Here is a 25185-nt window from a genome sequence, read left to right as displayed (position 1 = left end):
TTTCTCATTTAAAGGTGATCTTATGGCTCAAGGGAAGGCAACTTATTATTAGAAAGTTCATCACTAATATTTGTTGATTATAACCTTGCCCAAAGGTTGTTTGTGTCTCATGCCTAGAGGAAACCATGACATCCCTGAGGTATGCTAGCCTCTGAACAATAACACTGCTGATCTAAGTCACTGGCACCTTCCTCATGGCATCACTGCAGGATGCCTGATGCCCTTGCATCATACTCTTTTCAGGATTCAGGTCTTAATTAACACTTTGACTCATATTAGCCCCAATGGTAAAACCCTCTGTGCAGTCATTAGTAACAGTTCCATGCAACTCCACTCCTGATTTCTGAGAAAATGTGACCCATCAGACTCAAGACTGAAACTTCAGGTAAATAATTCAGCCTCATCACATAAAGTTTATAAACTGACAGCAAAAAGGTAGTCCTTGTAAAAAGCAGAAAGAGAAATATTTATGGAAGGTGAAGAAATCATCTTAGTAGGAATCAATAGATCAGGTGCAGGAGATAAGAAATATCTCCTGTGTATAAAAAATGTACAGGAAGGTTTAAAATCAGAAGTCATTGAAAGTTCTGGCATATATCTGGGATAACTGCAAGTAGAAAAGTCAGTATAAATATCTGAGCTCTTAGGAGCTACAAGAGCAAAGGACTATCCTTCTCCTAATTTAGTCTTCTTTTACCTCAGGAAACTGAATCATACTGCCCTTTTCAAAATGTGACCATGTGCTTGCCTGAAGTGAGGTTGCCTTTCTTCCACATTCACAGAAAAAACTGTTCTGGAATATTTCTTTAAGTAAGCATGAGATACTTATTTAATTTTCCTAATATTTTAAGATCAAACTACCACAAACCCATATAAAAAACCCCTACATTAATCTCGTGCCTTGAGAAAATAGAAGCTTTTGCTGTGATAACTTAAAAGCATGAAACTTATATAAGTTTAAGGGAAAATGGTGAGGAAAATCGTGTATTCACAAAGGTCTGCAAATGAATTACAGTATTTTGTAACAGTAATACAAAGTCCACAGAATGCCACATAAACACATGTCCACTGAAGGAAAAGAGGAAGACAAGAAAAATATTGGACCTATTTTCAAGTAATTTGAACAAAACAGAGAAACTTTGGCCCAGATAACACTGATGCCCCTTGTGCATTAGGTAAACAATGGGAACTGGAAGAACGAAATCCTGCTGAGAACCACAGGCAGGACAATGGGTACCTCTTGTGGTACCTATGACAGACAACAGACTGTGCAAAACCTCATTGCCTGCAAGAAGGAGAGTCCTCAGGGCAGCAGCAGCAGCTTCACTCACACTGATTCTTCAGCTGCATGAAACTGTACTGATAAAAGGACTCTTTGGGTGGGACTCATCTCCCCCAGCTTCACACACTTAACAAGATAGACATTTAGGTCTGAGGCTTCTCCAGCTGAGAGAGAGAGAAGTTCTTCTCAGCTACAGTTCATCCCATTTTAAAGTCTTACTTACAAAATGTCAGGTCACTCCTCCTGACTGAGGAGTGTCTGTTTTATTCCATTGAACTAAAAAAATGAGCTTAGGACAACCAGCTGAGCAGACATCTACAGTCAGGTGAAATAATCTCTCTCCTCCCTTCCAATTTAAATGATACATTCAACCTCATCTGCAAGCCTATTTGAATATTTAATTGTCCAAGTAAATACAGACTGCTTTTTCATCCTTTAAACCGATTTCTAATAGTTCTACTCTGAATGAAGAATGTTTATTAATTCATCCAGACCCCTCCATGTGTTTGGTCAGTAGGAACCATACAAAGCAATTACCCAGGTGTGGTGTCTTACAGGATAGAAGAGAAAGGGATTGCTGGCAAAAGCACTTTACAGAAACAGATGATTTTTATTTAAAGGATAAAGAATTGTGAGGTCACAATGAAGCATGGCCTTCACACAAAATATGATTGAATTACAGGTTAAATTAGCAAATCAGAAAAAAAAAAAAAAAAAAAAGCCCTGTTTCTTGTTTCCCTAAGCTCATTCCTGACTATAAAGAACAGTGATCTTCAAGTCATAAACATTCATGTGCGTCACCTAGAGGAATATTTTCCAATCTATTTATAACTTCATTTCTTACTTGGCCACGGTTCCTCTCTGTCGGTCAATATTATAAACATCTGCCCAATGCCAACAAACGAGTTCATTTCTACCATGAAGTCAGGAGCCATCTTTCTACATGTCATGTCTTATTCACATCACACTGACACTGCCTCTAAGTGTACAGGCAGTAAAAACAACCATGAAAGCATGTTTCAATAGTAAATAAAGATCCTTTGAAATACCAAATAGAAAACTTGAACCATTAGTACTCACCACCAAGGCTTTAGACCTGTTACTTAGAAGTTTTTCAATGTCTCTGGCTGCAATTTCCACTAGCTGACGAGGGTTGTTTGCTTCTACAGTATACATTGCTGCATTTTTCAAATAAATCTGCAAAAGGAAAAAAAATGGAAATAAATCAAAATGACAGCACACATTCAAAATAAGCCAAGTGACTTGACAGAAGAGGCATCAAGATGTCATCTGTTCTTACTGGAGCTTCATAATGACTACTGCTAGGAAAATCCAAGTGGGCCCTGTGAAAGGAGTACTTCACCTTTTTGTCTGAGAGGTAGAAGCTGACACTAAAAATCATTTAATAAATCTTCAAAATTGACCAGTTTTAGTGACAAACTAACTAACTGCAAAATGCTCAAGGAATCTGATTCCCACAGCATGCTAAGAGAGCAGTAAAAAGGTGATGCTTTAAAATGACTGAATTTCAAATCAAATAGTTATTGCTGAATAGAATTCTTCCTTGAAAGATGAAATACAAATATAACAATTGAATTAATTCATTTAAGTTATGCTTAATCAGTGTAGTCCTTAATCTATTTATTCATATGATAGTATTAGTGTTCACAAAGAAAGAGAAGGAGGAACAAGTAAGAGGAAAAGAGGGAAAAGCAGAAATACATAAGGGGAAATGAGGAAAACAGATGAGGGGAAGAGGGGAAATACAAATGTGTTTCTCTCTATAGTGAATAAAGGTTATCTCTGAGGAGCCATTAACTGTTTCCAAAGCAGAACATGTATAGGAAGAAGATCATTTTATTTGTTAATCAAAGACACTACAGTGAAAAGCATGCAACCATAAGAAGGAAGGAAGAATAAAGATGCAAAAAGTGCATTTGCCTATCTCTGTCCTACTAGAACTGAATAAAGAAAAAAATACTATATTTGGAGTGGAAAAAAAGGAAAACAAGAACAAAAAAAAAAAGAGGTGGATACCTTATAGCTTGATGGGCAAACAGGGAAAACTAATTTATGCAGCCAACAGATGGCCTGAGTTTACTCAAGTACTTTGCCTCTGTAGCACTGCCTGGTGGGGGCTGTGCTGTCTCCCGGGGAGTCATTCCAGGCTCAGGCAGGAACGGGTCCAGCACTGATGCACTGGCTGCCATCCAGCAGGAGAGCCAAAAAACTGCTGAGCAGACTGAGCTTGCCAGCCCTGCCAGCTTTCTGGGGTTACAGCTTTGGAGACCTTAAAGAAACTCACCACGTTACACCTCTGGTGCTTGTAGCTGCTAAGTGCCACAAAAACTTTTCTGACGACTACAGTTATAGATGGAAATTGTTATCAGGCGGGTCCCAAAGCTGCCACAGCTTTTCAGCACTTAGGAATTTAACAAAAATTATGTTGGGTCTTGGTTTGTTGTTTATTTTCCTTCAGCAGTTGTTCCTTTTCACCAGTAACTGAGCAATAAGCTTTATTCCTCATATAGTAATGATCATTTAAAAAAAAAAATCAGTGTACCATGAGCAGAAAACTACTTAAACAGATGACAGATCCTAATCAACTCGGATTGTAGTCTGGATACTTTTGAGATGCTCAGTTTTCAAAACAGCCACAGAAAAAGTTTATCTCTGGATAAACCCAAAAATCTCTTTTTGAGGGGTTTCTGGGTGTTTTGGATTAGTTTTATTTTTGGGGTTGCGTGGAGGTTGGCGGAGGGATTTTTTAGGACATATCTTAATAGTAGGACTGGCCTATAAGCCAATTATTAATCAAACAAATTTGGAAATAAAGATATTTTATTCTACAATTGATCACTTTAGAGTTTCATTCCTTTTTCTCTGAAAGACATTAAATTTGCAGTCAGCATTTTGGAGGTAAAGGGACTGTCGTGACCAGCCCTACAGACATGGCAAGAGTAAAAATCAGTTTTATAGATCCAGATGGCTTGAATCAAGACTGGAAATTTCAGAGGAACATCTAAATTGAAATGACCATCAAATCTTGTAAAACTTTCCGGTTTTCACATTGTTAACAAACATTCACCCTGGTCACACAAAGAACGGGCACTGCAATATACCAGGTGTTGATGTCTTGGTCTTTGAAGAGAAATGCAATGGCAAATTCTTTAAACTTCATTTGTGACTGCATGTAGTACACCTTAATCAAAAGTTACTAAATTTACATAAAAATGGAAACAAGATTTTGTAAATGGCGTAAAAATATGAAATAACTTTAACAGAAGTTTTAAAATAATAATTTTAAAAATAATTTTAAAGGGTTCATATATTTCACTTGTGAAAATGTTTGATTGTTTGGTTTTCTGTGTTCAATTATTTCTGATCTCTTTTTTTCCAGATATTTTTTACACAATTGTTCTTTATTTCCTACTCAATGGTGAAAGCAATAAGAAAAAATTAGTATAAACCCTTTTCATTTGGGGTTTCAATTAAGCAAGAAATCTAAAATTGGGAGAAAGAATTTCAAAAATGCCATTTCATAGTAATTAATCTTTTCACTCAACATGATAAACACTAAGAAAGCCACAAGAAAATAAAATTCACATAGAGGCAGAGTGAAATATGTGTTCAGTTAATGCAGGTTTGAAGCAGATGGATGACAGGGATGACCGGGAGATTGCACTCACCAGATATGTAAGGGCACGTGCTGTAGTGCTGATTCTCTGATATTTTTAAGCCCTTAGTGAAATCTGATTTCTAACAGGCTGTGAATGAACAGCCTCAGTAGAAGTTAAGGGGGATGCTGTACTGCATTCACACAACCACCAACCAAAAAGACAGTATCTTATTTGACTTAATCACAGAGTCACAGAATGACCTGAGTTGGAAGGGACTGTAATGATCATCTGGTACCAACCTCACAGTCATGGGCAGGGACACCTTGCACTAGACCAGATTGCTCAGAGCCCCATCCAAGCTTCTCTTGACCCCTTCCAGGAATCCACAGTTTGCCTGAGCACCCTTTGCAAGTGTCTCACCACATTCACAGTAAAAAATGTGCTGATTTTCAGTTTAAAGCCATTCCCCCTCACCCTGTCACTACCTGCCCTTATAAAAAGTCTCTTTCCAACTCTCTTGTAGCCATTTTTTGGTGCTGGGAGGCCACCATAAGGTCTCCCCAAAGTCCTCCAGGATGAACAACCTTACCTGTCTCAGTCTCTCCTCGTGGGAGAGATGTTCCATCTCTCTAATCATCTTTGTGTCCTGCTGGACTGGCTCCAACAGGTCTGTGTCCTTCTTGTGCTGCGCTCAACGTAGAGCAAAGTCACAGTAAGCCCTACTGGTAAAGCATTGAGAACCTGGATGGAAAATTTGCACTTTTATCCCTGTCTCTAATTTGTTCTTCCAGCAAATGTTTGACCCTATGAACCCCAATTGGAAAGCACTCACATTTTTCACACACCCAACTCCTATAGGGAAGTTATTCCCATATCCCCAAGTTTGAATGGTTTGAAAGCTGCAGACTATCAAAGCATTGGACAGTGAGACATTTTCAGGAAAAAAAAAATCATTTTCATCTTTCTTCTCCAGCACCAGCTATCAGAAAAATGCAAAAGCCTGAATCACATAAGGAGATAATCACTACAAGAGATAGCAGCATCATTAAAACCTTTGTAACAGGCATTGTGGGTCCTACCACCAAGAAAGCCTGACTGAGGCTTGACAAATACAACCTGTATTTGTCAGTGATTTCAAAAAAATAAAATTCAGAACAACTTCCACCCAAGGTAAAACCCTTTGAGATTTACACAAGATTCACACACAGACCTGAATCAGTGACTTTCTTTCTCCTCTTCTTTGTTTTACCCCATGGCAGGGCTGGGAGCACCAATCTACCCTGCTTCTACTGCCAGTGAAAGATTTATCCTGCAAGCTCCTGAACAAACAGCATCAGAAATTACTTGGAACTTCACACACTTCTTTATTTTCCTGAAGTGTGAGACCTGTCTCAACTACCAAGGAACACTCTAATATTCATTAATTATTTAGGGAGTGTGTACATAATTTATTTGTTGCCTACTACCCTTTTCTTTAATTCACTGTAGCACTGCAGCAGTTCAGCACAACACTACACAGAGAAATCCACGTCAGGATACACATTTCAGGATTTGGCACCCTGGGACAAACTTTTCCTTCTCCAAGATTCCCACAAAACTAAAAAAATCTAACAAAATTAGCAAATGCTCCTCTCAAATAGCCAAAAAGGATGTTATTGGCAAAGGTGTGCTCATTTGTCTTACAAAACACAATTTGGCAGGCTCTGTAGCTTGTTAAAAGGAGTTAATTTGAATACAATTTTTTAATTGCTTTAACTAAATGAATGCAAGTTTCTATTGGCTTTTAAATCTAAATTATTTTTTAGTACTTTTATCACTAATATTTTGCTATAAGATCTCCAAATTGTCAAGTTAAACCCTGTCACTTCTCACAGAATAAAGCCTCATTGCATGACTAAGCAAAACCTGTAAAGTCATAGCACAAAAATACTTTAATTCTTTTCTAAAGTCAATAGTCATGCACTTCTTTATTCAGGAAACACTATTAAAATTGCACATAATGAACTGCAAGGTTTTAGGGGAGAGAACATGATGAAGAGAGTCCCATTAAGGTGAAACAACACAACAATAGTTGAATGTGACAAAGATTAGAAAAACTGCCAGCTCCTCAGCAGAATGTGGCTCTGTCTGTTCAGCCTTCAAGGACGTGTTTATAAATCTCTCACAAAGAGACATTCTCCTTGCTGCCTACAAAGCTCGCCAGGGCAAGTCAAACACTTCTGCATAAATTGAGAGAGAATGAAAGACATTATTACATGGCTCTTGCTGTATTGTGGCAGGCATTTGGGCTGGCCCTAGCGTTGAAAATTTATTTAAACAGCCCTCATGCTGTATCACACTCAGAAAAAGAATTATTTTCAACTGCAGTAGAACTCCTTTGCCTCTTTGTTTGTTTGTTTGCTCTGAACATGTGAGTCACCCAGTTCAAAAACAACAGAGCCTCTCCTTCAGGCAGTGGTAACTTGGCTGAGGGCCCAAACATAGGACATGAACATGCCAATCTCATTTCCATCACTGAATGCTTCCATGGACATAGAAATCATATCAGCCAATGTCTTCAGAAGTTCAAACCCAGTATTTCAAAAGTTAACCAAAATCACTGTAATTTTTCAGCTTTGGAAAAGAGAAATTAAATAGCTCCACAATTCCAGTTATACTTATCTGCAGAAGGTAAATCTATGGAGGCTTTTTTTATTTTAATACTCCTTTCAAGACTGCTTAGCTCAGCTGGGCTGAGACATCTCTGTCAACAATCACTGCCTTGTCACCAAATGCTTTTTTGTCAGCCTAGAGCAGCTGGAGACTGCCATGATGGCAAAATCTATTGGTCAAAAATAGTGCTGAGCTTGCAGTGAATTCAACCAAAACTTTGTGGTGGGTTTTCCCCATCTCTTCTGAAACCACACCAAACCACTAACAGTACTTGTGAAATCTTGACCTAGGTTTTACAAGCTTGTGCACCAAAGTAATTAACCTATTTAATATTTTTTTATTTTTAATCCCTCTGAACAGAGTGAAACTTAAACAAAGGCTGAGTAAAGTATTCTCTTTCTGGAGAGTCTCTCCCATTGCCCAATTTCCCCTGGTCCTTCCAATCTCTTGTTTTCTACCACTTCCTGGCACTACCTCAGTGATCAAGACTGTCTCACCAGGAACCTCTGCCTGCACCCTGAGCCATCAGCTCCATTTCAGTCCAGTCCTCAGATGAAAAAAAAGTTTATTTCTTACTGAAATTTTAAGCAATGCTACAATAAAAATACACAAATAAATAAATAATAGTTTTTAAAAAAAAATATTCTATGTTTTAAAGAATAACAGCTTCTGGTAATATAACTTTTGTTAGCTAACAAAATATCAACTAATAGCACACATATATTTAGTAATTTCAGTTTCTGTTTTTACCAATGCCATGAAGTTATGTCATGATCTCATTTCTGAGAGAAAAGCAGAGAGGAGAGTTCATGTGACAGACATCAAAAAATATGATGAGATCCTGGGAGCAGGAAAAATCAAAAAAATAAATAACCACTTTCTTATTTTATATTACATTCTATTATTATTATATTATATTTTAATATATTATATTATCATATATAATATCTAATTTTTTTTGTTATTGTAGATAGTCTCCTTTAAATAAAATTTTAGTAGCCAAAAACAATATAATCTGCCCAGCAAAAAAAAAATTCTATCTTCTTACTAGTGTATCTTATTCCCAAAGTTATATTAATAGTTTCTATTTCTATAGACATGCCAGACTATTTTTCTTTCTCACAAGACACTTCTTTTAATCAGAAGCAATTCATTGAGAAACTCACTGAAAAATGCTCATTTCTGAGAAGCATTCTGTGTCTTCAAAGGAATAAGTCTGAGTATTTTATAGGTCTTACTCTCTGCTCCACATAGTGTATAAATAAGATCACAGCTGCTCCCTAGCAACTCACAGATGCCTTCATTCCTGAAATTCATGGCAACAACACAAAGGAGGAAACACCCCAGAAGTTCAGCGTAGCAGTTGCTTTTCAGAATCACTTGCTTATCACTGACTGCTCCAAAGGTCTGGGATGAGAAGTGACAGGGCAGCTGATGGGCTGAAAACCACCACTTACCACAGCAGGGCAAAAAAATATTATCAGAGCAAGTTCATTGTTGAGTAAAACACTGGGGCTGAATTCTGCAAGGTGCTGGGAGCGCTCACGCCACAGTTAGCCGCAGAGAGATGATAAGCAGCGCCAGAGTCAAGGGGCTCACTCAGGTGCCTGCTCAAAGGGAAGTGTATAATCAGACACACTTTGCAGGAATCATCAGCCCCTTCTGCCTGTTGATAATTAATAGAGTAGTCCCGAGGACTTTTAAATTAAGAAGCAATTTTTGTAATTGCCACTTTGTATTTAAACCTTGATAAAACAGTTCAGCTTTGTACTTCTGCTATTTTACACAGGAAAAGCAGATTTTACATCCACCCCCCCCCCCTTTTTTTGTTAAGAAAAACCTTTCTGAAGGTATTTAATTTTGCTTCCTAGCGATAAAAATACAGTATTAAATAACAAGATGACATCATTTATTGGTTTCATAGCAGTTTTAACTCAGGCTTTTAGCTGAGACTGAGTAAGAACTCAGAAATCCCAATTCAGGAGTACAAGTGGATCTTTCTTGTAACAGAAGAAGAACAATAGGAAGAAAATGTTTCACATTTATTCTGCACTTCTGGTATATCTGAAGGTGGGCACTTATGTAATTTCTAAAACCTCACTTATTCATAGGAAATTTTGGCCTGCCTTAGCTATTCTTAATGCAATTTGTCATCTACTGACTCTCTCCCCAAAAGTAATTTTAAATCTCAGAATTTAACTTGAGCAGGTTTGTTTTTTGGGTTTTTTTATCTTTTTACAAACCACAGGACTTGGAAAATTATTAACTCTAATGTTTGGGGTTTTGTTGGGTTTAGTGTGTGAATTCTTTTTTTTAAGTAATATGTTTAATTTTATTCTCAGTTTCTACAAAACCATCTGAGTATAAGTACCAATAGGACAGCATTTATTACTGTTGAAGCGAACAGAACATTATAAATTAATCAAGAACAGTGCTTTGATCAAAGATTACCCAGACCATCAAATAGTAATTAAAGCTACAGTAATATTAGCCTGTCTCTTCCCTTGAGCTTGAGCAAGCTTTGTTAATGCAGCCACTATTCTCAGTGACTTACAGCTGCTTTTGTTTGCTGGGAGAAGGAAAGCTTCAAAATGTCAGTTTATTGCTAAGGGAGCAGAGAGAGAGTGGCAACTGCAAATAGCAAATGAGGCTCCCTGTGTTTTGACAATCTCATAATTTCCATTTGGATTACAAAGAAAACTTGCAGATACGTATTCAAATTTCCCAGCTTGCATTTTTAAAAGTGATTTCATTTTCCTGACGTCTCATCACTGGTCAGCAAGGTGTAAACTCAACAGAATTTAGTTAGGAGAATTCTACTTTTGCTGCCTGCAGCTTTGGTATTTGGTTGCACACAGAACACAGCAGTGGCAGAGGTGCACCTCAAATGGGACATACATTGTTAAAGAACCTGTTAATAACTTTGGGGGTCCCTAACCAGGCTAACCCATCTCACACATTATTACAATTCTGGTAAATGGACTCTGACTCCTCAATAAATATCTGAATTGACCACGTTTCACTGTACCACACCCTTCATAATTCTATTCTAAAAGCAATCCTGACCTCCCTTCCCTTCACCACAACCCCCTCAGGGACAGCAGACTGGTGTCCTCACCTTAGGAATGAGGGAGAAGACAAATGTGAATAGTGGGCAATAGCCTATTTATGCTTAGAAAGAATGCAAGTGTTTCAGAGGTTGGGTTCATACACCCTCACTCAACCAAACTTTCTGATATCTATTCTATTTCACATTACTAAGGTAATTTAAAAATTTAAAAAGAATTGCTCTCTTTTTATAATTTTCTTTTAATTCTTTTCCTTAGAAAAACAACATAACAAAACTTTACCTCAGTGAAAAACTTCAGTTGTAGACAACCAGAACCACCCATAAATACGGCCTGAACTCAAGGAAGTTTCAGCAAATATAAATTTGCTGACCCAATGAGGATAAAAGTGCTTCAACAACTTCAAAATAGTTGGCTTGTTAGAATTTTCATTTCAAGATTATATAAAAATGTAGTTTTGCTTTCTATGGGTAAAAAGTCTTCTCTACTTTATATTTTTAAAAAAGTTGCTAATTATTTTGTTTCATTGAGGACAACAAAAAGACACAAAAGGAGAAAAGAAGGAATATAACACATTTCTGATTTTTGAGATCAGTCATTGTGAACCTCACCGAGTGACACAATTTGAAAGAATAGAAAATTTTCTTTATTTCCGAAATTTAATTCATTTAAACCCCTGCCTTTCTTAGAGCACTGGATACACAGGAAACAGCCTCATAGTTACACCAGCTGTGTTTACAAGTGTTGTGGTATCAGTTATGTTTTACATTTTCAGGGATGAAGAAGGATGGACTGCACAATATATTGTATTTTGTATGCCAGAAGTATCTTGAAATCCAGGGTCAAAATACTGACAAACTCCTCAGAACCTGTGGCATTCACAACATTCAGGAATTTCATTTCCTAATGAAATTCAAGCTTACAAAGTCCACAGCCAGGATGTCCAGAGAAATGTTCAGCAAATATATTAATTTGGGGTGCTATTCTTAAAACCAACTATCTTTAAAAAAAAAAAAATCCAGTTCTTGCTGGATTCCAGTTCTTTTTACTTTTCTTAATCATAAAACTTCTTTTTACTTTTCTTGGTCATAAAACTATCCATTACTTCAACCTTAAAAAGGGTGAGTGTAGCATATTTTGGAATGTGTTCATATATCACCTAGGTCCATCTGCTATCTCATCAGATAATAGCATGAGCTACAAAATTCTTTACCTTTGGCTAAAGTATATACAAATCAAGCCCAACTTGAACTATACAGTAGTTAAAAATAAATAAATACTTAAATAAATAAATAATAAATAATGGAGCTGATAAAAATAAATAGAATTTTCAACTCCATGTATCTGTTTAACGTTTTCAAAATATAAATCCATTTTTTATAAAGCTTTTGTTAATTCATTCAATTTACTTTATAGAAGAAAGAACCACACAAATATCACGCCAATCATTGAGAAAAATAGTAGGAATGAAATTCTTTACTGCTAAATTACTTGCCAAATCACCTTCTTAAGCAGGAATTGCAGGCTCCTATGACAATAGGGAAGATCATCCAGATACAAGTCTTACATGAATTTTAAGTAAGCTGTTAAAGCCTCCCCTTGCACAGACCTCTACACAGATGATGAATGAACAAGACAAGCACTATCTGACAGCCTCTCTAGGTCTAAATCAGTGTCTGCAGGGCTTCTAGAGCAGAGCTTCTAAGACTAATTTAACTAAAATCTGTAGAATCCAACAGAAAGTTACTCTGGGTTATAATTCCTTCTGGCAGAAGGAAGCTTTCCTGAACATCCCTGCTCCAGGGCAGTTCAGATCAGAGATCAGTCTCTCTTACAAGCCATTCATCTCAGTTAAACTCCAGAGACTGATCCAAGACCTGGAAAGCTGAAAGTGTGGCCTGGGAAGCTGCTGCCAATGTGAGTGCTCGAGCAGACTCCCACCATCTGTGCATGAGGCACACAGGGCTCACACTGAGCAAGGGATGAAATGTGCTCCTGCAGGATCTCAGCTGGGCTGTTCACTAAAGAAGACCCAATTATTATAAAACAGCATTCAAAAGACAACATAAATAAAAATCTTCTAACAATTGCTGGTGGACTCATTTTGTGGATGAAACTCATCACCACATTTCATATACCCATACCTGGCTATTTTTCTTTTGTAGGATGAAACAGGATTTTTATCTCAGCAGGAATATCATTGACAGGCCAAGCCAGCCTATATGGGTTCACTCTACAGCTCCTGGAACTGTAATACCAGCATGCCTCATGAACATCATGCATGGATTGTTTTTGCAGAGATGCATCAAAAAGGAAACAGATTCAGGGAGTGGAGTTCCTTGGAATTGCCTCTCTATCTGATGCTTGGTTCATTTCTGCCATTGCCTGAAAAGGTTGCACTGCACAAGATGGCATTTTTCTGGTGTAACAGCCACAGAGAAGCTCCAGTGTGTTTGTCACATCAAAGCTCTTTACACAGACCCACATTTTTCAATTCAGTGTTTTTGTAAAAGAGGATTCTCTTCAGTCAGTTTGGAGCAGACAAGTTCATGCATTGCTATGAGGCACATTCTCTAATCCAGCCCTTCCTTTCTGGGTACTGCAGGGTTCCCCTCCTCTCTCTCTCCTGTGCCTAGAGGTATTTTAGGAGCTGGAGTCCAGAAGCATACTTGTAGTAGTTTATTAGATTAAATGAGCTGTCAATTAGTTTAGTCACGAGTCTTTGCTGTGAACATTCCATGCAAAAATGGAAGCTGTACATGCTTTCATGAAAGTGAAACTATGTACTTACTTAATTCTGTAGTTAAGTAGGTTCTTCACCTTTTTTTTTTCCCTGTATGCTGAGGTATCTAGATTTTAGACCAGAATGTGACTTTGAGCTTTGTACATATTTTTGTCTTTTCAAAGACCAAATATCTACTGAGAAATGCAGCTAGTGAGATCAATCTCAAAATGTATTGTGTTACATGGACTTTAAAATTCTATTAAGCTGCTGTCTCTTCTATTTTTTTTTCCCTAACAGTCTATTTGCTCTGTAGAAATCACATATCCTTCACACCAGAGCAGCTTATAATGCCTGAATGCACAAAGAGTTCATGGGTAAGACAAAGTTACATGAACCTTCTTAAGCTGAAATGACAATTACATGATTATTTGTTGCTGTTGCTTTTGCTGTTTTGGTTTATTTTTAAACATCACACTTTTAAAACTAAAAAGAATATACTGAGTTGTGCTTTGTTGAGAGACAGTTAAAAAGAAGCACACAGGACAAGATTTTCCTGTGCATCCTGTATTCCTGCTTTCGAGTCTCAAGCTGTACATACAACACTTCCTTATAAACATTCTCTTTGCTCTTCTAGGGGGGAAAAAATCCTTTAGGAAGGACTAAACAGTACCTTCTTCATCTGGGCAACTACAGCAGAAATAGCCTCTGCTTTTTGTGTAAAAATCTGGTTTTGGGGTTTTTTTAATACTTTTTACCTGCTTGGCTTGTAAATCAAATGTTGTTAGTCATGATTCTTAGCAAATGTAAATTAGTGTAATCCACTGCAGTCAGTGGAGCTCTGCCAGTTTTCAACCAGCTGAGTATTTTGGCATCTTGAGTCCCAACTTCCTGCCTTGTTGAAGCAATCATTGAATTACTGTAATGGGGATATTACATTGGTATTACATCCAAGTTGGAGTTCTCCCAGATCTCACCTAAACTCATAGTAATGTCCAAAAAAGCAGGATTTAAATATGTCCTTTAAATCTATTTTTGGAAGATTATTTTGAGACCATTCCCAGAGAGCAGCCCAGAACCAGAGAATGTGCTGTCTTGGAAGAGGCCCACAGGGATCCTGGACTGCAACTCCTGGACCTGAGCAGGACAGCCCAGTCCCAGCAGGCATCACAATAAACAGTTCTCACCTGCCTCTCCAGCTCCTTGTTTCTTCTATCCCCGCTTTGCCTGGTTCAGGCTGTGGGTAAGAGTAGCCTCAACATAAAACTTCTTATTTTAAGTTAAGTTATGCCTTATTTAAGGCATCCAAGCTTTCTTTTTCAGTTTTCTTACTACAGGCAATATACTGCTGTCGTCATTGCTAACAAGAGAAAAATGTGTATAAAATATGCATCAGCACAAACATATTCATATTTTCAGAGGCAGAATACCTAATGAACTAATAAACTCCCAGATATTTTGTCTTTTTAAACACTACATGGAATGTTCATTAATATATTATTGTGCATCCTTGCTATACAGGTATTTTAAAAGTTGCAATTAGTGGGAGTTACAATGGCTACATTATATATGCAAAAGCAAGAGAAAGAGTGGTTAGTCACTAGGACAAGATTGTGATTCCAAATCACTGTAAGAAAATTGTCAATGAAGAAAGAAAATGCAATCCCCTTCTGAGGAGATTCTTCTCCTTAAATATGATTCCATAAAATTTAGTACATTATTGAATTCAAACACCTTAAATACAGAAAATAGTTTCCCTAGTTATCTATGTCCATCCTGCAGATTAAATTAGACCCTTACCAAGGTATTGATCTCAACAGGACAGCTATCCACTTTCCACATACCTCACCTGACTTTAATAGTCATCTACACTTTTTTTTTTATTCCTTTGGAAGTACACATTACACTCTGAGCTTTACTGCCTTTCTGTTGCAGCATGCCACAATTGAGACAGCCACATTACAGAGAGCCACCATACAATTTCAGACAGCTCCAAGCATCTGCCCATACACAGCAACACCACACCACCTCAGAAGGCTGCACACATCTGCCCCTCTTGTTCTTTACCCACCTTTTATCCCCCCATGTTGGTGCCCTGCCCCTGTGTGCCCTCTGCTCCCTGTGGTGGCTGCTCAGTGCCTTTGGGCACTCCAGGGCTCATTGCTGTCAGTGCTGCTCCCCTGCTGCTCACAGCTGTGCCCATAGGGATGGGGCTCAGCCACAGCCCCATCCCAATCACCACAAACTGTCTGCCCACACCCTTCTGCTCAAAAGTTCTCCCAGTCTAAAAACAAAATAATTGAGAATTAAAGTAGTACTCCTATCCCTCTCCCTCATGGTCATGAAAAAAACTATTTTATAGTTCTGCAGAAGAGACCACTGTACAGTGTATTTCCCTGCAGCACAGAGACCCCCCAGACATCCAAGGCACATCCAAACACAAATAGCGTTGATGCACCCTGAGATATTTTCAGCAAATTATGGGAGCACCATTAGCACTGCAGCTAATTGAAAAAGCTCTGGTTTATGTTAATTCACTCTAGATGAGAATATACTAATGGTGCTACTTTGAGAGCTATCTTGGTCACTTTAGAGATCTTCATAGACTTAATTGCACAAAGCAGACACAGATCCTAACTTCAGCTGAATCAGTGGGAATTCTTCCCCTGAGTCCAGGGAAAGTCCAGAGACCAGGCTGTGAAATGGTTATAATCTGTTACATGTTCTTGCTAAGAGCTTTAACCTCACACTTGGCAAAATTAAAATTAATTTTCCTTAGAACAAGGGAAGACATTTCTCCTACCAATCTGATTATAACAGCTTTTGACAGAAAGTCATGTTTACTATTTTATAATGGGAGCAATGTGCTTCTTCTTTTTATATTATTCATTCTGCCTTTAGAGAGAAAAGAGGCAGAAAACCCAAACAATTTATTTCTCTTTTCAAGTTTACAGGAAGACTACAGGTTTGGTCCAAATAATTCTGGAGTTGGAAGAAGAAATAAATCAGAAAAAAAGCTGAAAATTCAATCTGATCGTAAGCATTTTTAAAGCTTGAGCATCTGAAGGCAAATTCTATGAATAAAAGTGACAAGCATGCAGGCATGCTGTTTTTCATGTCTTGTAGTCTCCATTTTTCCAAGATTGTGGTTCATTTCAGAAAGATCTAACTAAATGTTAATAGGCAGTGAGCAGGAAAAAAAAAAAAGGGTGTCATTCAGAAATGGGCAAGTGACAATAGCCCATAAACAAGAAGAGAGTGGGAGAGTGCATGGGTTACACCTTGCAGGGCTTTGTGTTTTCCCTTGCAGCCAAGAGAGCTAATTAAAACCTCATGTCTAGAAAAAGACATCGTGCCACATAGGTCAAACACAGGGCTTTGATACAGTGGGATATTTTACATGGAAACATCCCCTTTTCATGCTTTTAATCCCAGGATTACAGCACATATCCACCCTCTTGTGAATATCATCTGAGATAGCACCATTTCCTTGAAGTCTATTGTAAATTCTGGCTTTTCAATGAAACTTACCAATAGTATTCACACACTCATGTTTTTGTTCTTATCCACATGAATGTCACTGTGGCAAGGCTGGTAGCACTACAGATTATTAGGCTCGCCCAGTAGTTGTCATTAGAAGACTGTTCAGCAGTTTGTAAATTTGCCAAATATTAACATAAACTAACATTTTCCTCAGGGAAAAAAAGAATGAAACATCAATCTCCTGGCATTTCATTACCTATTTTACTATGTGGTCCTTAGACAAAAAGGCATAGCAAAATGGCTGAGACATTAACTCATTGTTTTGGTCCAGTTCGAAATGCTGTGTAACTCATTTTCCTGTTACCTATTCATTGTAGATAAAACCCCCAGTGCTGTGTTTTTAAAGATATATTTTAGTCTTTAGTGTTAAAAAAATTTAGCCTGAAAAGGACCTGCAGAGATTTAATCAGCTAAATTGCTGAGAACACAGGTGTATTCCAACTCAAAGACATCACTCCCAGAGAATTTCCCACTTCCTCTGCAGTTCCAGATCAGACTTGCTGTGGTCTCCCAGGTCTACACAGTGGGAGAAGGAGGAGAGGAAAACTGAATGAAGGACAAAGGGCAAGAGACTGAAAAATGGAAACAGGAGATAACAGACTGGAAAAGGGCAAGCAAAGAGTAAAGGGAAAGTGAGACTGGAAGGGAAGGTGAAATAGAAAAATCATACAGGAGAAAATTACAGGTGTGGGACTGAGAATTAGTGATGGACAGAAATGTGAGAAAGGGGAAGAGAAATTCCTGTAGAAGAAAAGAGGTGAGAATATTGTGACAGGCTGGCCACACACACCTGGACAGAATATTTTAGAAATGCTAAGAAAAAGGAGTTAAGAGAAAGGTGCTGATCTGGAAAAAGCTGAGGAGAAAGATCCTAAAATAGAGACAAGAAATCAGTGTAAAATAGAAAGGCAGGCTGGCAAAGCAGCAAAGGTAGGAGCTGAGACAGAAACATAGCATAGGTTGAGGAGGTAGGAGCTGAGACAGAAACATAGCACAGGTTGAGGAGAAATGAAAGACAGCCAAGCAACACAGCAGGAAAGGAATGGAAAGTTGAATGGTGAATCAGTAGCAAGATGCTGAATGGAAGGGAAAAAAGACACACAGCAAGGGCAGAACCGACCAGATCACACCTGAATTAGATAAGCAAAAAGGGACTTTTAGCAGAAAGTCCCCACCACATCCTGGAGATTGATGATTTGCAAGTCTCGTCGTTCTCTGTCAGCAGATACATGTGCAATCCACCTGCAAAAACTCCAATGAGAATTCCATGCTTCCAAACCTTACATTTCCTCAGGAAGCTCAAGTGCTAGACATTGTTGTGTTGGAAACCCAGGCTTGTAGGAATCTGATGATTTCTGTTAGAATTTCAAGATCTTTTTTTCAGTTTGTTTATGGTTTTTAAAGATTAAAACACGCATGTAAAGCATCTGCCTTAAATTGTGTTGCAATATGATGTAGTCAAGTATTAGGAAAGGCCAGAACTAAAATAAATTCTGCAATCTTTATTTATGTTCATTGTGCATGCAGTGACACAGCCCTTCCTTTTATAAGACAGTGGTGATCTCATCTGAGCTAATGGACATCTGAGCTAATCATCCAACCTCCTCTTATAGCCAGTAAAGGCAAAATGTCCTTCTGGGACAGGATACACACAAGACATAAATGTCTGGGCAAAAGGTCATTAAGGTCAGAGGAATACATTTATACACAATGCTAAATCTGACAACTTCACACAGTATTTTTTTTCTATGTTCCTTAACAGCTTCAAAAACCATTCAAAGCTATCTGCTCAAACCTCTGCTATCCATTTCATGGATCATGTAGAATCATTTTCTAAAACACAAATCTCAAGGCTTCACATCCAGTTCCCCAGCACCAGGAGCTTTTGCTGGTAAAAAATAGCTCAGTTTCCTGATGCAGCAGCAGAATTCCCTTCACCTCAAATCAGACATCCATCAGTTCAAAGGAAGAGCCATAGCTCTTGTGCAGAGATAGGGAGAGGTATGATCATATGATGGTGTACTGGATTGTGATGCATACATACAAAATTGTATAGGCAGTGTAAATCTGACATGTTTTTAATTGTGCCTTCACTTTTCTGCAGCAGCACATGTGTTGTCACCATCTATGAATAGAATAGTAACACCAAAAAAATCTCAATGAGAGATTTAGAGATTTGTAAATTCTTCTCCAAAACAAACTTGGTGTTAAATTTGAACAGCTGAATAAAAGTAGTTTTCATTCTCATCTGTGTTTCTGCTAACCAAAGCTGCCTCATTTCATTAAATATGTGTCAGAAAGATAGGTTCCCTTGTTAATAAAGAGCAGAATTCTCCACCACTGTGAATGGTTGCTTCCTGGATACCGTATTTGACAAACAGAACATAAAAGGGCTTGCTTCAGTGGAAGTGCTGCAACAATGGCAAGCCTTATGTCTGATACTGCAAAGCTGATTAAATATTATCAATAAGGAAGTGCTGCAACACTGAGAGTGAATTGATGGATGTCTGTTCTTCATTTCTCTCTCAGTAAGCACTGCAGAGTTTAATCCCCCAAAACCATTTTTGTATGTTGGGATTAAATCATCGTAAAGCCTTGAAGGTGCAAGCCCTTCAGTTTCTAGTCACAGCAGCCTGGGACACCTCTCCTTACTTCAGCCAGCCGGTCCACTCCGCTTGCAGTTCGTGCGAGCGTCACGAGATCTTCCTGCATCTTATCCACCCAGGCTTTTATCCTGCAGAAAACAAAACACAAAACAGAGGCATCCAATCAGATCACTGACAAATGAAAATGGCATACAAGCATATAGCACTGAAAAATAAAAGGGATGAAGTTGAATACAAAACACAAAAGACTTCTCTTTGAGGTTTTTCTTCTTCTCAGCTTTGCTGACCTGAATCTGTTCATACAGCTGTCTCTGGTGGCCACAGTGCTGTGCCACCTGTAAACCCACTGGTGCCATCGTATCTCTGTAGCCAAGCAGCAGCAAAGATCCCCACAACAGAGCTGGCACTCTACCTGCCAGGACAGCCTGCCTGCCCTGCAGCTCACTCCCAGAAATGCCTCTCCTCAGTACCCCAAGGTCCTCCTCCCAACAGAGGAAAGCAGCAGCTGGAAGCAGGCTTACAAACCACACCAGATTTTCTGGCCTGTAGCATCTCTTCAAGGAAGCAACAGCAGGACAGGCAGCAGTGGCCACGAGCTGTTTTGGAAAGGCATGTTTCATCCTGGCTGCTGTCACCAGGGAACAAGTGATTTGCTGCTGTGCCTGCTCTGCTCCCTGTGCCCAGTAAACCTGACTCTCTGGAAAAGCATTGGATCCAACACAGTTTCTGTGCCATGTCACGTTCTCTAGCAGGAAAGGAGCCATGGTGAAAGTTTATTCCAGTAAGATCCATGTTCAGAAGGTTGTCTTGCTTTCCTAGCCAGAAAGTTTCACGTCCAACTCAACTCTCACATTATCCCTGCCATTATGCCAGTTTTCTGCTCTGAAACCTAGAACAGATAAACATCTTTATCTCAGCCATTTCCCAGCCTTAGTCTCATACCCCAGGCACGACAACTTAGATTAATTCATTAATAAAGACAGAAAAAAGGAAGATTCCATTTTTGCTTCAAAATGGAAAATTTCGAAGACTGAGAAAGAAGATTGAAGACTGATTTTACTCCTTTTTTCCATTGTTTTAATGAATACATTTTATGCTAAACCACAACCAATATATTCAAAGAGCACCATCTCCATTATGGTCTCAAGTTGATTATTTTTATTAAAGGACCCTTCCTCATGCTTCCTTCACACACAAAAATCATATTTGCATTGACTATAGCTCATTGTTGGTGTAGTACTCCCAAACCTTCCCTTCTATACTTTGCTTTCTAAGAACTGAAATAAAATAAATTAATTTCCTGGTTCAAGTCTCCACAAAGCCCTATATGATATAAACATTTAGTTCTGTACAGAAATCAGATTGTTTAAAACATGGTGCATTATGTTTACCATGGCTCTAAGACCATCATTTGCATCTGTGCCAAGTATATTGACTCAAAAGCACAAGTACAAGCACAAACAAGAAAATGTTATCATTTTCCACTTTTGAATGGTTTCCGTTTTTCTGAGAGGAAGAATGATGTAAATGAAAGGTGAAGAAGTGAAACCCATTACCCAAAAGTGTTTTCAAAAGCATAAAATAAATAATTGAACACCCTGAGATTTTTTTTTTATGATCCATTTCAGTTATAAAAATTGTGGGTGTTATTTCTAACAGCAGTCGATAGAAAAAATCTGGGAGGATTGATTTTTAAATTGACTTTTTCCATTTCCTACTGCTTTATATTTTTACTAGAGATATTCCTCTCTGTCTTTAAACAAAACTGGAATGGTAAAGACACATATTAGTCAACTTGTTAGTTAGTTAACCAGTTAGTTAGCTAGTTAGTTCCTTAAATTTGAAAATTCAGAAGAAGCTACACTTAAAATCAGTAATTACTTACTATTACTTGTAAATGAAATATGCATCATATTTTCTCTTTAACATGAAAAATTATTGATTTTTCAAGAAGTATTTATATATTGTCTAGAACTCCTGCCTCCACACAATTAGCCCACACCTTGCCTTTTGAAATTAATCACCAGGATTAGTTTTTGTTTTATTTTGGGTTTGGTTTGATTTTGCTTTAACTTGGGTTTGAGCTAGGCTTCTGCTTCAATGTTGATGGGAAAAGGCATGTCCAGAGCTGACCCACTCTCTGCTCAGCCAGGTGAGCTGAACAAATCATCTAAATATCTTCTAGTGGAGCTCTGCTCAACTTTGATTCCTAGTCCAAGTTCTCCAGCTTAACTTTTAGTCAGGTAAGGATAGAGAGTACCAGGCTGTAAACTGGATTAGGAGGAAGTACACCTTCTTCCTAACTTAATGGCAATCTCCCTCCCCAGCTGTAATATTAATGTCAATTATAAGGTTTCTTCCAATATATCCACTTTATATTTACCTTAAGATGATTTTCTTGCATGTTGGAGTTAGTCTGTAAGACCTTCTGTAGTGAAAACTGTTCTTTTATTTTTTTTTTTTTTTTGCTTTCCTGTACATCAGGTGCAACATTATCACAGAATTATGGAATCACAGAATAGTTTGGGTTGAAAGGGACCTTTAAAGGTCATCCAGTCCAATCCCCCTGCAAGGAGCAAGGACATCTTCAACCAGCTCAAATTGTTCAGACGGCACAAAGCAATAACATCACAAGTGTTGAGCTAGATTACTGTCAAAAGTAGAAATGATAAAATTACATTCTATGACTTTGAGGAAGCTCAGTATAATTCCTCTTGCTTTCCCACAAGAACTTGAATATGATTAGTAGTATTTTTAAAATCTAATGTCAGCATTTCTGCATTGTAATTTCCTACCTTGCTACCAGACAAAAGTGTACATTTGAGACATTTCATGCTCCACATAGGCTTTCTTCTCAAAAATGGACATACTCACATTCTATAACTTTCATAAGAAAATTGCATAGAGTATATAAAATAAAATGGGTTTTGTTTCTCTTTTTCAGTGAAGGACTCGTATAATCTCATTGTGGTTTTGGGGTTTTTTTTAAGTGTGTCTTTAAAACAAAATAAATAAGAGCCTTTAGGCACTGAAATGCTTGTCTGGTGCTCCTTTTAACTGAAGCCTGCAGTGCAATATCTGCCTGACAGCTGCTCATGGTCAGAGTTTATTTAACAATTGGAAAGCTGTCACAGCAAATGGGAGTCCCCATGACTTAAAGAAGCAGCAGCAATTTTTTTTTCTTCAAAGGGCACCAACAGAAAGCCTGTACAAAAGGCTGGTTTGTTCCTATCATTATTAGTTTGGCACAAACATTGCAATGGATGTATCACCTTTTGTAAGGTGATTATGTTCTGCAGGACAATTGACTTTAACCCCCTTCTCCCACACACAGGTTGTCCCTGCATGAAGCAGTGACAAGACAAAAGGAATGCGCACATGACTTCCTACAGGAACTTCCAAGTGAGCTGAATGATGGAGGGAGCTGTGTGATTAAAGATAGACAGACACAGGTCATTTACTGGGGGATTAGAAGGTACAACCCTGCTCCTGTCACCTGGGCTGTGATCAGATTGTTGATAAAGTAGCCAAAACACTAAAGAGCCATCCATCCACATTACGTGATTAGCCAGCTTAGTGAAACAGCAGTTTTGGCAGCAAGGGAAGATTTTGTTTTCTTCCTTTTCTTACTGTATTTTTTCTCATTTTGTTAAAGCAGGACAATTATACTTGCTAAAGTCAAAGGATTTTCACAGGTACACCCCTAGCCACACTAGAGGTAGAACTAAATATAGCAGATGCTAGACTAAAAAAAATATTTATTTTAATTACATTGGAAGCTATTTTTATATTAAACCTGTACTTGCAGAACAGAGCTGCTCAGTTACAAGGGTAAAAGAAACCAAGAGGTCTCGATGCAGAGTAACCTGCCTATAACCTTTTTTTCCCCTTACTGAAACTGATGCAGTATTTTTCTGCTGACTTCAAGGTAGATTCATGTAATGATATGCCATATCTTCCTAGACCACTCACACTAATTTAAGGTCCATTAGCTGACTTCTGCTTGGATAATATATTATAATCTAAAGAGGCAAGGTTAAACCTTAACTCTGGCAATCGAAGTCAGGCGGTGTATTGGCGATCCACCTCCAGTTCTCTACAGTTAAGATTACATCCAGCTCAAGTTCCTTTATAGCTCTTTTATATAAAAATAGCAACAACTGAAGTAATGAAAGCTGTCAGTAGTGAGAGGAAGAAGTGCTTTCAAAATAGGTCAATATTTCTCTGATTATCAGAAAGGAAAAAAAATACATAACCCACTGCTCCTGATTCAATTGAAAAGTGATGTTCGGAAAATGAAGATAAATGAGATTAGTTTCGGAAACCGGGAGACAAAGCCTTGCTATATTTTTTTCAGCCTAACCCCACTTTATTTTCTTGCTCAGCAAAAGCCTTCACCTTCAGATTTAGATGTTTTTTAGAAGATTTGCTGTTAGTGAAGGAGGGGGGAAAGGCTAAAAAATTATCATAGCAGCAGGCTTCACAGCCATTCTTTGTCACTCTCAGGCAACACCAAAGGGCAAACAGAAATTCTTACAGGAATTTATAGAAGGCACGTGAATGGGAGTTACAACAGGATTACTAACGTTCTACCCAGAAATTACCCATGTTCTGCATTTACACCTCTCACTGCACAACTAGTGATTTTAAATAGCGCTGTATTTTTTTTTCATTACCTAAAATGACAGCACTCATCTTTCAGGTATGGGGATAAATGGATAAATTTATAGACAACCAGACTTTTGAAGGAGAAATAAAGGCAAATTTTGTGAAATACTGAAGAAGTTTTCATAATGTTCCAAAATTCCACTGATTCTAAGACAGAATGAAAGGGGCTGGATATGAAGAAACTGATGCAAAGATCACTAAAATCCCATTGTTATCACATCAACCTCTCGAATATCCATTGTCCCCATAGCCAGAAAATTAATAAAAGAGGGATAAATAATTTATATGTGACATTAAAACACAAGAAGGCAAAATAGTCCATCAAAGGTTTAGTGAATTTTCCAAATCTTACTACAGTGTTTGTAAGAGTCCAGTTAGATTCCCCAGAGGGGATTCAATTTCATCATCCAAAGACGTGCTCACCCCATTCTATGACTTCTATGGTTATGAACACTCAGGGTGATTTACAGTCCTCCAATACTTCTTTTTCTGTTGTCTGAAAATTTGCTAATGTGCTATGTGAAGGTACTTATAACTATAAAGTAAAAGTACTATACATAGTGAATAACAGATTGAAATTAACGTAAGGATTCAGAAATTAAAGTGAAAAGAGGTGTCTTCTGCAAGTGTTAAAGACCATCCTTTTATTCCAATGCAATAATGATGCAGGAATATATATATCAAGTGCTAACTATCTGTGAAAGATATATCACACAATTTTGTATAAATGTTTGGAAGAATGTTTGTGTAATGAAAGCAAAGCAAAGATTAATTCATGACATTGGGCTGTACTGAGAGAGGAAAATATAGAAGCTATGGGATCTCTGTGCATAAAAATGGATGCACAAAATCTTCTGCATCTTCTGCTCCACAGGAAAAGATATTTCCTTTGTTGGCAAGAAGAAATATTAGTGTTTTGTTTCTTTGCCCTCTTTGATGGTCTTATCTTCCCAAATGTGACAAGCTGATAGCCATGTAAGGACCTCCCAGAAATAAGATAGCCCCAATGATCAAAGCCAGACAG

The 25185-nt window shown here is 37.9% G+C and overlaps 1 protein-coding gene across 7 annotated transcripts in view; it reads right to left on the bottom strand.

Annotated features, from left to right (window-relative positions):
- The window catches only part of CACNA2D1 (calcium voltage-gated channel auxiliary subunit alpha2delta 1), a 353676-nt gene that overhangs the window by 283197 nt on the left and 45294 nt on the right, over positions 1 to 25185 (bottom strand). For all 7 annotated transcript variants that reach the window (XM_084206726.1, XM_084206727.1, XM_084206730.1 and 4 more), the window contains exons 2-3: positions 19540 to 19621; positions 2363 to 2479 (exon numbers count right to left, since the gene is read on the bottom strand). In XM_084206726.1, the coding sequence (XP_084062852.1) occupies positions 2363 to 2479; positions 19540 to 19621 (199 nt within the window). The remainder of the gene's footprint in view (positions 1 to 2362; positions 2480 to 19539; positions 19622 to 25185) is intronic.

This window comes from Fringilla coelebs (assembly GCF_963513975.1).
Source record: "Fringilla coelebs genome assembly, chromosome: 5".
Classification (NCBI taxonomy): domain Eukaryota; kingdom Metazoa; phylum Chordata; class Aves; order Passeriformes; family Fringillidae; genus Fringilla; species Fringilla coelebs.
Note: the sequence above shows the minus strand (reverse complement) of the source record. Positions and strands in the feature narration are given on the sequence as shown.